Below are 12,348 nucleotides of genomic sequence, written 5' to 3'. Positions count from 1 at the left end.
TTAACGCTTTTGCTGTAATCTCACCAATCATTCTGCTTGTCTTGTCCCACGCTGACTTGAGCAGAAACCTTAAACTTAAAAAAACAGATCTTCTGCATAAGGGAGGACAATGAAAGGCAGTTGAGAATGCTTATGCCCATTCAAAGTTTGGATTGTCCTCCAATCAGCTGACCTCTTCATCTTGACCAATCCGCTCTTCCGACCTAACAGCCATGATGGCTTGGGGAATTCTCCTGCTGTAGATTGATAGTTAAGGCCAGATCAAATAAAGACCACAGTTACCACATTAAATCCAATTCTAAACCCAACCTTCCACAACATAAAATTCCCCAGACCAGCCGAAACCTGACAAAGTCATAGAATATATATATTCTATGCAGCATTCCGGGGCTTTTCGCATGTTTACTACTCAGGCGCTTTACTGCCTCTCCATTCCAACATGGCTGCCACACACTTCACACTGTGACACACACCCTGTGAGAGCTACTGACATAGCAAATGGACTACACATTTTTGTTTATATTGTGTTTGAGTCCACTTTCCCTTTACGTGATCAAGCGCTCAGTTGAGCGTGAAACGCGTTGTGTCGCGGGCCATGCCCTACGGCCTCCTGCCTCTGTTTTTGTTTTGTTGCTATCCCAGCCGTGGTTTTTTAACTTAATAAATTGTTTTCACTCATATCTACTCTGGATGTGTGTGTTTCTGTTCATTGACTTCTTGTCTGGAGCTGTCATTTGGCCTGCGGAGAGAACGGTTTTTGGCCTGCGGAGAGTGCGTTTTCTTTCCTTCTTTGTCTCGACACACACACACACACACACACCACCCCCCCCCAATATACTATTCGATTGACTTTCTCTTGAACAAGCAACTTAGGGTCTGGACCTGACATGCTTGTGGAACATTCAGTACTTTTAGAACTAAGTATTATCAGTGTGCCTAATTGTGCTGTGTGACACATTCTACTCTTCACTGAATCAGATGCCCCATGAGATGATTCAGTAGAGTGGATTTTTATTTCCGGTTTAAAAATCAAATGTACTCAATTTTCAGCTCAATGCTTTCCTTCAACACGACAATGCATTTTTCTCTAATATGTATTTATTTTATTTATTGAATATTTGTAAGGCGCCCATACCCATCCTAAACCACAACATCCTCAACATCTGTGGTTTCATGTCTGTACAGTATTAAACAGTAAGCTGACATAGGACACTTCAGCCTCTGACAGTAACACGCATGAGCAAAGCATCATGCCCAAAAAAGAAAAAAAAAAGACGACGCAGATATGGACCAGAGAAACCTTTATTGGATGTAGAGCAAGAGCGCCACGATCTGTGACAGATTTCAGGCCAAAAGCCCATCAACCGTTGCGATTTGTTAAATTTTACAGTGCAGTATTTTGTACAAAGCTGGTCTCAAGAGTATAGATTCAACACTTGGCAGAACTTGAAACACCAATTAGGGTGTTAAGGCACTGAAAGAAGTCTGTCAGAGGAGACTAGATGGGTAATAAACTCATTCCAAGCGATCCAGAGTGAGAGGATAGGGGTCCTCCAGGAGACACAAGGAGGGCTGAAATACTCTTCCTAGCAGAAAGGGAGTGAGCTGAAAAACGTTGTTTGAGAAACAGAGGTAGCCGAAGAAGTCTCTGCAGGAGCCACAGAAGGTGCAGCCGAGCACTTTCTGGGACACAGAGAACTGAAGATCTTTTCCAACGAGAGGCTCAGGAAACCGATGATCGCTTCACGACAAGGAGGCAACAAAACTTTCCAAGAGACAACCAATGAAGTGATGTACACAGAGATGGACACAAACCCCTACCCAGGAGACAATTAACAAGGCAACTAACACAGAAGGCAGAGAGGGAACCACAAAACCCTGTCAAGAACACACAGCAGAAACTGATTCCCAATTCCCAGAAGATCCCAGAAAATGTACTTCACCTGGAGACACAAAAGGAACAGATATACATTTCTAATGAAATAGAAGGAAATGCTCCCAGGAGGCAACACAGGAACCGAAGACAACTTCCCAGGAGACTGTGCGTGAGCAGGAGGACAATTCTTGCGGAAATGGTGGAAACTGAAGAACCACTCAACCACTCTGAAAAGAGTCCAACAAAAAATCCTTCACCAAAGACATGAAACGTTGGAACTTGTCCCAGGACACATTGAGGGGTAGTAGTGCTTCTGTAAATAAACATTGCAGGGTACAATAATGCAGTTAAGTGAAGAACCATTTCTATAGGCACTATGAAAACATATGTAGAACACGAGTAGCACCTCTGCATTTAGGTGTGGCAGATTCATGCATGCATTTACACATGTAAATAATAATGAAAAGCATGAATGCCTGCATAGATTTAAAGATGTGCAAGGGGTTCCCCCATATAATTGAAGGGGCTCACATAAACTATAATATATATGCAGCTGTGAAGTTCGACCCTTCAATGTTAGATAGAGCGTGGAAACTCATTTTTACTGACCTGGATTGCACCCATTATGCGTATGTGTTACCAATCGATGTCTATATGTCTCAAGGAGGATTCTTGGATATTTTGCAGGGACTTCCTCATGTTTACATTAATAACGTGTGTTCCTTGTTACATTTACATGCACGTAAGTGAACCCATCATTAGCTACTAAGATTAAAGGGGGTAACACCTCTTGGGTTTCCAAAAGCAAAGGGACCCCCCCTCACACTTACATGGGTAAAGGGGTCTCAATCCTTCATTTACAGATTAATATGGGATCAAATTTGTGTTTACAGAAGTGTGATTCCCCCATATGTTCACACTTGTCCAATTTTATTTTCAAATGTTAACATATGTAAAACAAGGATCACTTATGTTTGGTGGTGTAGTCAGTAATAACTCATGTTTACAGAAGAAGAGGGGGTAGGATCAAATAAATGCATACAAATGCGAATGGAATGCCTTGAAAGTTTACAGGTGTAAATGGAATCCTCCATGTTTTCAGCAATAGACATGATATAACTTTTTTCCAGATTTTTTTAAATTCTATGAAACGTTCCCATTCCATGGCCAAAGGATAGGGACAATAAACAAGCATGCAGTGCATTATGAATATACAAATAGGGTTCGAAAATTAAAGTTTCCTGGCAGTAGGTAGTGCATGACTTCAATGAAAACCATCATGGAATGCCCATCTCCCCCTTCTTTCTCATGATAAGAAATGAACCCCAGGCACATATTCTGGAGGCTCAGAGATCAGCACAAAGGTCAGTGGCACTGGGTAACCAAACCTGGAAAATTTCATTATAAGGAGAGAACTTAAATTTTGCTTTAGAAGGGATATTTTGGGCAATTATCCAGCGGTATGTTCCCAAAAACATCATTGGATTGTATACACGTGTCATGATAATCTGTAAAAATAAAAAATAAGATTACATTTTACAAAAAAAAAATGCAGAGGACATCTGTCCGTTCGCGTCCCTGTGCTCGCAATTTAAGTGCCTGAGTTGACACAAGCATTAATGTCCTTGAGAGGGATGACATACAGAGGTTCTGCCAGCATTCTTCTTGTGTTGAGGTAGGCACGTTTGGGGATGCTTGGACTGACATAATACCCACTCACGTTGTTGATGCATGCGAGATGTTCCCCCCTCTTTCATCTGACATGCACATGTTGGTTTAGCACACCATAGGCTGAATGCTATCGAAACACCCCTACATTGATGGAAAGTGCCACCTCTGGTTTCCGAATCCTGGCTTGCTTCTTTCCATTTGAGGAGCCATCACCTTTCTGAGCCTGATCATTTTGTTGGCTGGGAAAGAAACAGGTTAACAAGTCAGATCTATGAGTTTACTTTGAATCTCAAAATCTAGACAGACAAGGAAACACACATTTCCCCTTATTACCCCACCCAATCTGTGTTCTCAGAACATACAGCAGAAACTGCTTTAGCTCACGTCTCTAACTTGCTACCAATGCTCACCACCTGCAGCTCTCCTCCATCCCCATTCTACTCTATCTGCTGCCTTTGACCTTGTAGATCATCCCTCCCCCTCCTAGCTGCCTCCAAACTCTAATCAGGATATCTTTCTTATGTCCTCTGGTAAGGGTGGTAAGGGTTTTAAAAACACCAACCTACGTATGTGGACAGGGTTCCAAACAAGCTAGTCCCAACGCTCAAAACTGGTTAATTTGGCAGAGCAGTCTGGCTTCACTCTTAGTAAGGGAGATGACTTGTAGAAGGTACATTTAAGCTCACAATTTAGCTAATTCAGCACAGTATATTTCTTGAAAAACATACCCTTTACTACAAAGTAATGTATTAGGAAATATCTACAAGTAAAGTACTATTATACAATTATTATGAAAAACAGTAAGTGGTCTAGACCCCCCACCCCACATTTAAAACCAGTAGGAAAAAGAAGGCACACGTTACAACAGTTTTAGCTATTGTACAAGACTTTAAAGATGGTTTAATTTTCATTAAGAAAAGCAAAGAAAATGCTACCTAATTATTAAAAAGTCCACTGAGTACATTAGAAAACGCCCAGATCCACAATCGTAACAAAGATAAATTGAATCTTTACATGTAAGTAAATATCACAAGTGTAGAAAATGTTGTTAGTAGAAACCAAATGGACAAAGTAAACCGTTTTCTTGTGCTTATATGTGTCACTATAGGTAAGTATTACTTACAGGTCTCAGATGCTAGGAATGTGGCAACCATTGCGCTGGGCAGTCTTGTGGAACTTGCAAGAAGAGATCAAGGAACAGGTTCAATGACCAGAGGTCTGCAAAGGGTGGATGCAGAGCAGGGCAACTAGCCCACTGAAGAAAATAGAGTAGTTTAGGGGCCCTTTAAAGAACAAATTACTTACCTCTCTAATGTTCTTTCTGATGGATGCTCCTCCCACGGATTGCTCATCTATGATATCCCTATCCCAGTGTAGCTGTTCTCAGGAAACGTTCCTGCCGCAACAGGGTGCGCATCGTGGCTCTGCCAGATGCCTCTATGCGCCCTGCGTCAGACATGATGTTTGGGGTTAGTATATTTAGCCGCGCTACGTAACCTCGGTTCCAAGCTATCTCGCCTATCATGCTGAAGCTGTGGGACCGTTGAACCAATGGTATTCTAGCTTTCTGCAAGGAGGGGCAGGTAGGAAGGGTGATGAGAAATCCGTGGGAGGAAAATCCATCAGAAAGAACATTACAGAGATGCAAGTAATTTGTTCTTTTAAAGGATTCTTTACTCCCACGGAGTCCTCATCTATGATAGACTCCAAAAGCAGTATGTTATCTGGAGGAGGGAGGAAGCAAGGACACCACCTACACCAGAAAACTCTGGAGGACTGCCCTACTAAAACGGGCATCCTGACCAGCAAGGTAATCCAAGCAGTAGTGCTTAGCAAACGTGTGCAAAGACACCAAGGTTGCCTCTGAGCAAATGTCCAGGACAGGGACTCAACTCACCTCTGCAGAGCAGAGGTGGTTGCCACTACCCTGGTAGACTTAGCTCCGAGGCCCTCAGGCACATCTTACCCAGCCAAATCGTAGCATTCGGAGATGCAGAGAATGATCCATGATCCATCTGGATTGGGTCGGTTTGGTCACAGTCCTGCCAGCACGAGCACCAGCGTAACGAACGAAAAGCTATCTTTCCTAGCCTCTATAGTACAAGAGACGTAGAACTTAAGGGCCTGTTACGGGTCCAGCTGATGGAAGGGTGAGGCAGAAGAAAAAACATAGGAAGATGGATCTTCTGACAGAGATGGAAATCCGAGACCACCTTTAGCAGAAAGGAGGGTCTCACTCTCAACCGCACCTTCTCTTTGGAAAAACACAAATAGGAAGGTAAAACAGACAATGCCTGCAGCTCAGTCACCCATCTCGCGGAAGTGATGGCAACCAGAAAAATCACCTTATGGAGTGACCTATTGAAACAGGAATGAAGGGGCTCAAACAGAATGCCCATAAGAAATGTTAAATTCTAATCCCACGCTGGAACCAAAACTGGCAGGGAAGAAACTGGCGACACAAACCCCTCAAGAACTGCATAACAGTGGGGATTGCGAAGAACGAGCTCTGTTCTGGGGGAACTCTTGAAAACCGATATAGCAGCAAAGTCACTTTTACAGTGCCAATCTGCAGGCCCACTTTGGCCAAGGAAAGCAGAAAATGTAACACATAGAATAGAGAACCGGATAAGGAATCCAGATCCCTCTCATGGCACCAAACCAAAAATGTATACCACTTGCAGGCATAAATGGACATCGTAGCAGGCCTACAAGCTAAAAGGAGTACATCAAGGATGTTGTCTGATAAGTCCCACTCCTTGTACCTCAGCCTTGCAGTAGACTAGCATGAAGATTCAGGCTACTGAGGTTCAGGCAGAGGACCCGCACCCCTCCGATTGGTAGAGCAAATCGACTCTCCTGGGAAGGTGCCAGTGAGGGCAGATGGACATGTCCAGCAACATTGGATACCACGTTCGCCCGGGCACAGTATGGAGTGATCAGGATCATCATGGTTCCGAACAGGTGAAACCTTCTAAGAAGCAGTGGAATGACAGGGATAAGTGGGAACATAAAGGACGTTGAAAGTCGACTAGGCCATCATTACCCCAACCCAGAGCTCCCTGATGAAGAAACTCCCTGGAGCCGAACAACGCGCACTTCCGGTTGACAGTGGAAGCAAAGAGGTCCATTCGAGAAGTCCCACAAAAGTAGAAGATCTCCTCCAGAACTGGCAGAGATCCCACTCGTGGAGGCTGAGGTCTGTCTGCTCAAGGCATCCGCTTTGACATCCTCTTGTCGGTTCAGTTTAGCCGCAATCAGAGGGACTGTTCTCCAGAGCACAGAACCACAGTTGCAATGATTCTCTGCACCGGCAAGGACACCACACCACCTAGTTTGTTGAGGTAGGGCCTTCCTTCGCAGGTGTAGGCCCTTGCTGGTTGGCACCCAAAGATTTGGCAACCATTCAGGCTGGGGATTTAGAGGGGGGTGGCCTCCCTAGCTCCAACTTCTCTGAGCGTTCCCTGAGCACCTTCGGATTCATGTGCTGACATGATCCGCACTGCTCAATGTCATGTTCCAGCCTGAGGCACAACACAGAAATGTTGTGCGGTTCCGTGATAGACATTTAAGAACTGAAGTCCTTTCAGCGCTTAAAACCAGATGGCTTGGGGTCCGCCATGTCAGCTTCGAAAACAATTATTCTGATGAAAAACCTGAGAACTATGTTCAAAGACAGCGTGCTCAGCACGAGGGGAAAAAGGAACTGTGTTAAATGGGTGTTGCAATGATGTATATGTACTATTGACATCACGTCCAGAGTTGACCAGTGGCAGAGTCAAGGCATACAGAGTTCGAGAGACAACGCCGAGCCGTAAGATGCCCCCTGTCGAAATTATTGAAGCAGCTGATGCTGGATGGGATATCCATCAGGATGGGGAGTGTGAGGGACAATGCAATTCATTGAAAAATATTTTTGGACATACATTAATTTTGGTATTTCCCTTTGGTATTTCCCCCATTTGTAATAGATTCTACTGTGAAGAAATTGGTTGAGAAGAAACATTGTTGTGTCATTAACAGATCTAAATGAATTCCAGATTATGAAAACCTTGGAACATATTAGGAGGACAGCTGTGAGTACTGTGATTGGCAGCAAGAAATACATATACGTGTAGTTGAAGTAGTAAAAATAATTGTGCAGTTATCAAGAAACCTGGTATTTATTTGTTTTGCAGGCATCAGAATGATTTTTGGAATTAACAATATTCCATCAGAGGAATTTGATTCTGAAGACATTTATATTCTAACATCTTGTGGGTTGAAACAAGCATGTCAATGATCATTGGGCATCTAGGAAATTGATGTTTAGGCATGGCACCTAACCCTTTTTGCGCACATTTATTGTCCCCTAAAAATGTAAAAGTAATGAATAGAGGATTATTTGTAATTTCATGGTGAAAATTAAATGTGTGCAATCTAAAATAAACATTTTAGTTTCAATATCTTTTCTATTACAATAATATTTTCAGTCTGTACAATTGTGTAGATTTTTACATGCGATTACCTTCAGGTACAAACTAGTAAGAGGCTTGCTCTCTTGTTGATCTAGAAGTTATCAGTTCCCAGTTGTCCAGTGCTTGCAACTCTTCAAGACAAGGGCATCTTCTGGAACAAAAAGGCGTCAACACTTGAAGGCTTGTAGCCCTGCTGTGCGAGCCGGGTTAGCAGGAATGAGCCCCGACTTGATAGTTCTATCCGGTTATGAGGAGGCTGGAATCCACAGATTCCAGCAGTGTTTCACAATCAGATTTTGATATTGGGAGGACGCTAAAGCAGAGCTTCATCAGGCTCATCTTTGTTTTTGGGGTTGGCTCTCGTGCTTCATTGCCCGTACCAGCAATTGACATGATGTAGATACAGGTTTCCCTTTCATATCATCTTCTTCGTTGGTCATTGCTCTGCCTATACTAATCTTTTTCCCGCCTTTCTATCTTCCTTTTTCTTCATCTGCTAGAAATCTTGGTGTCATTTTTTAGTCCAATCTTTCCTTTCACTCTCATATTTCGGGTCTACTTAAATCCTCTTGCTTTGTGTCATTTATTTTCAAAATTAATATTCGATGGTACAAATAAATTGTATCACTTTTCTAGTTTTTGCTCACTTAGATTACTGCTCTGCACGCTTGGTAGGTCTTCCAGTGCATGCTTTAATTCCTCTTGAATCTATTTCTAAGCACTTCCGTCTCCCACCCTTTTCTTCAATCTCATCCGCTTTCATTTTGCTCCGCTGGTTGACATTTTGTTATCGTATCCCGTTTCATTTCTTGTTTATACATTTTGATATGGCCTTGCTCCTCTTTATTTATCTTCCCTTGTTTACTTGTATACTCCTCCGCGATCTCTTCGCTCTGCCTCTCTATTTCCTGTGTCTGCATCTCAGCTGCCATGTGCCCATTCCAGTTTGCAAGCATTCTCCTTGTTAGTTCCTAAACAGTGGAACAATCTACTATTGCACATTAGCTCTGCCACTTCTTTGGCAATTTTCCAAACTCTTGTCAAGGACCATTTTCTTTCTCTTTCTACCTCTTCTTGATTACATTTTGCGGTTCATTATTTTGTTATATTATACATCACTTTGTAGCGTTTGATGATCTAATAGCATTTTGGCAACAGCACTTAATAAATGCAAATAAACACAAATACAAAAATACATATAGGAATATTGGGATCCAACAACAACAAACATGCATCCTTCCAAACTTAAGGTAGCCACCAATTCTTTGGGAAGTTACAATTTTCAAACATTATCAGGCTTCTTCCTGGCTAAAAATGCAGGACGCGAAAACTGCCTTAAAATCCAAACATCTTATTCACACATCGGCCAAATGTGGCCTTGGCTGGCCCTGCCCCAGGATTCCTAAGCAAGTTGTAGTCAAGAACATAACACAAACTGATCCTTATCCTTTCACTCAAGAAAACCTAGTTTATTTGTGGAATAATAATAATAATAATAATAATAATAAATAATGAATGATTCATGATTTCAAATGCAGTGCTACCTAGGGGTTCTGTGCCAGGGGACACTGTTTCGCATTGCAAGAGAATTGCAAATCATAGCAACTCTTAGGTTAGTATCTCTGCCACCGTCGCCTCAGTGCTTACTGAGCAAGATTAAATGCTCAGAAAAACCGAGGTTGTCTTTGAAGCCTGCCTTTCTAAGAGATTTAGAGTCTCTCTGGGGCACAAGATAGATTTGCATGCCTGGTCCTTCGATTACAAAACACTAATGGAAAGTGGCCTATGAAATCAAACATTTCACAGGGTTTATGCTAGAGCCACAGCTTTGGACTTTCACCTTAACATACAGATGGGGTTTTAAAAAACAGTACCTTTTCAGCATGAGGGTTTGTGCAGCTCTAACAAAAAGGCATACAACTGATGAACACTCAGGACCCAAACCTCTAACAGAAAACACAGAGAAAAGGCTTTTAGAATAAAGATGTAGCCTTGGTTTGTAGACAGGGCTGCTAAGGCAACAATTCTAGCAGCAATTGTCAAAGAAGTCTTTAAAAAGGTAGAGACGGGGGACATACAAGTCACTAGGGTCCTTTAAGGCAGGCGAGGGTGGAGGGCACAACCACTTCAAATACCTTTAAGTTTTTTGTCCTTGGGACTTAAAAGCATTGAGAAAGTTCGAGGTGTGGGCTCCCAGTGGATCAACGTGACATTTGAGCTGGATTGCAGTGGATCTACTTGGCGGTTGAGTTGGCAGTGAGATGATGCTTCTGCTGGGTCAAATCGACATTCAAATCAGGTTACAATGATGCTTCCATTGGATGACTCGGCAGTTTATACATGCTGAGTCTGCTGCTTTCATGGAGTCGAGGCAGCGGTCGAGGCACGGCTTTAAAGGGTCAAATCTGCATTGAGACAGCTTGAAAAGCAGGTAAGTGGATCGAAGGTCTTAGAGTGCCAAAGGCTACACCATAAATCCTGCATGTGCTCGAAGTGAGTTGAGCACGATCAAGCCTGCTCCAAAAGCGTCTCTAGACAGGAGACATGCTTTGGGCTCCTACGTTGCTGATAGACCCAAAAAGGTGATTCTCAACTTCTGCGCCAGGAAGGTCACCGGAGAACATCTGTTGGCATCCTTCCCCTTCCATTGAGCCAGATCTTGGTTCCAGTGTTCAGACAGCAGATAGGCAGAGGTCCACAGTGGTCACCTCCAAATATGTTCTCTTGGGGCGAGTAGGAGCAAGAGCATGTCTCTTCCTTGGAGCTCCGTCTTCACCTGTATGGCAGAGGTTGTTGGAGCAGACTGTACTCAGATTTCTGGGTGAATACTTCTTCAAAAATTGTCCAAAGGTGAATCAACTAAGGGGTTGTTTGCCCCACCCCCATTTAAAGAAACAAAGTGCAACAGCAAAACTGGCACGTACAAAGTACAGGTCCAATCCAGGCTCCTCTAATAAGTGTCCTTTGCCTTCTGATGTCATACCAAAAGTGCAGATATGCAGAAAGCGGGGAGGCAGACATAGGTGGGGTGCCCTAGCAATATCCAAGATGGTGGGACTCCTTTGTGGACTGAAGCGCTCTCCTGGGGTACTATAACTCTGCCCTTTCCTCTATTCGCCTACATCAAAAGGACTCAAATATTCAGGACCTAGGTGAGAGGTGGCCATTGTAGTGACAGTTCTGTCTTTGAAATACTTGGCCCAGCTGAACCCCCAGGAAATCATTCTATTTCCTGCAGAATGTGTCAACTCTTCAACAAGAGTGGGCTTCCCGAGTGGGACCCACATGGCTGTATTGGGTACTGCCATCCCAGCCATCTTACTACACATTAGCCCTGTAATGAATGGGTTACTGTCCACCAAGCTGACAATAGAATTATATTAATTGTTTGTGGCTGTACGATACTGCAATCCCAGTAGTCATCATGTCAAAATCAAAACCAGGCTTGGCTTATATTTAGTTTTTATAAACAGTCACAGACTTCTGGTGGTACACAATTATATTCTGCACAAGGGGGTATCACCAGCTGTGCCCAGGAATGCACACTTGACCTGAGAACTTGCCCTGCTGCCTTTGCAGCTGCTGGGGAATGTAAGTAGACAGTCACAGCAGACACGCGAGCACTTTGCGTTGTGGCATAGGGCATCATAAAGGTAGCGTCTGATTGGCAGATCCCACTTTCAGAAACGCAATTCCCAGCATCATTTTATGATTAAAAATCAAGCAAAGTACAGACTAATCCATCCTCACATATTGCATCACGACACTGTCTGAAAAGTCCAACCCTAAGGTATAACAAAAAGTAAAAAATGACTCTTGTTACAAATACTAGGGAGAGTGCACCCAGTACCCCAGGTTTCTCTTGCTTCAGGGCCTCTTGTGCACTTCAGTTATTCAGTGCTGGGGTGTCGTCCTCATTCATCCTGGCTTTCTCCATGTACTGAGTTCTGAAGGGGAATAGTGTTCTACACACTATATCTCGTGGTATTCACTCGACCTCCACTCCATGGGTAATTTAAGGTGGAGCTAGCACCCTGCCCAACTACTGGGTTTTATCAGTAGAGGATTCTTTGCTTCGCCCCCCTCCCCTTGTACTCTCCCCACGACACCTGATTTCACCCTCTTGCCACAGGTCTGGCCTTTTTCTCTCTTTCCCTCCTTAGGGTTTGCTGATGGAAAGCCACAGCCAATGTCCAATGCCCCCTTAAGGAGTCTCTAGTTTGCTGGGGTGAACTCAAGCAGCTAATCTCATCGTTAGTGGCTCACTTCTTAACAGGGCCAGGTCTGTCTCCAGACATTTACAGCCCTTGCCACGGTAATTGTCTCTTTCCTCAAGGGAGCTTC

The 12,348-nt window shown here is 43.5% G+C and overlaps 1 protein-coding gene across 3 annotated transcripts in view; it reads right to left on the bottom strand.

Annotated features, from left to right (window-relative positions):
* Positions 1–1,286: 1,286 nt before the first annotated feature.
* Positions 1,287–12,348, bottom strand: part of USP40 (ubiquitin specific peptidase 40) — a 2,045,603-nt gene continuing 2,034,541 nt past the window's right edge. For all 3 annotated transcript variants that reach the window (XM_069616007.1, XM_069616008.1, XM_069616009.1), the window contains one exon: positions 1,287–3,786. In XM_069616007.1, coding sequence (XP_069472108.1) covers positions 3,675–3,786 — 112 coding nt within the window. In that variant the 3' untranslated portion in view covers positions 1,287–3,674. The remainder of the gene's footprint in view (positions 3,787–12,348) is intronic.

Source organism: Ambystoma mexicanum, chromosome 9 (genome assembly GCF_040938575.1).
Source record: "Ambystoma mexicanum isolate Mex_15411 chromosome 9, UKY_AmexF1_1, whole genome shotgun sequence".
NCBI lineage: Eukaryota > Metazoa > Chordata > Amphibia > Caudata > Ambystomatidae > Ambystoma > Ambystoma mexicanum.
This window is presented reverse-complemented; position numbering and strand designations above follow the sequence as displayed.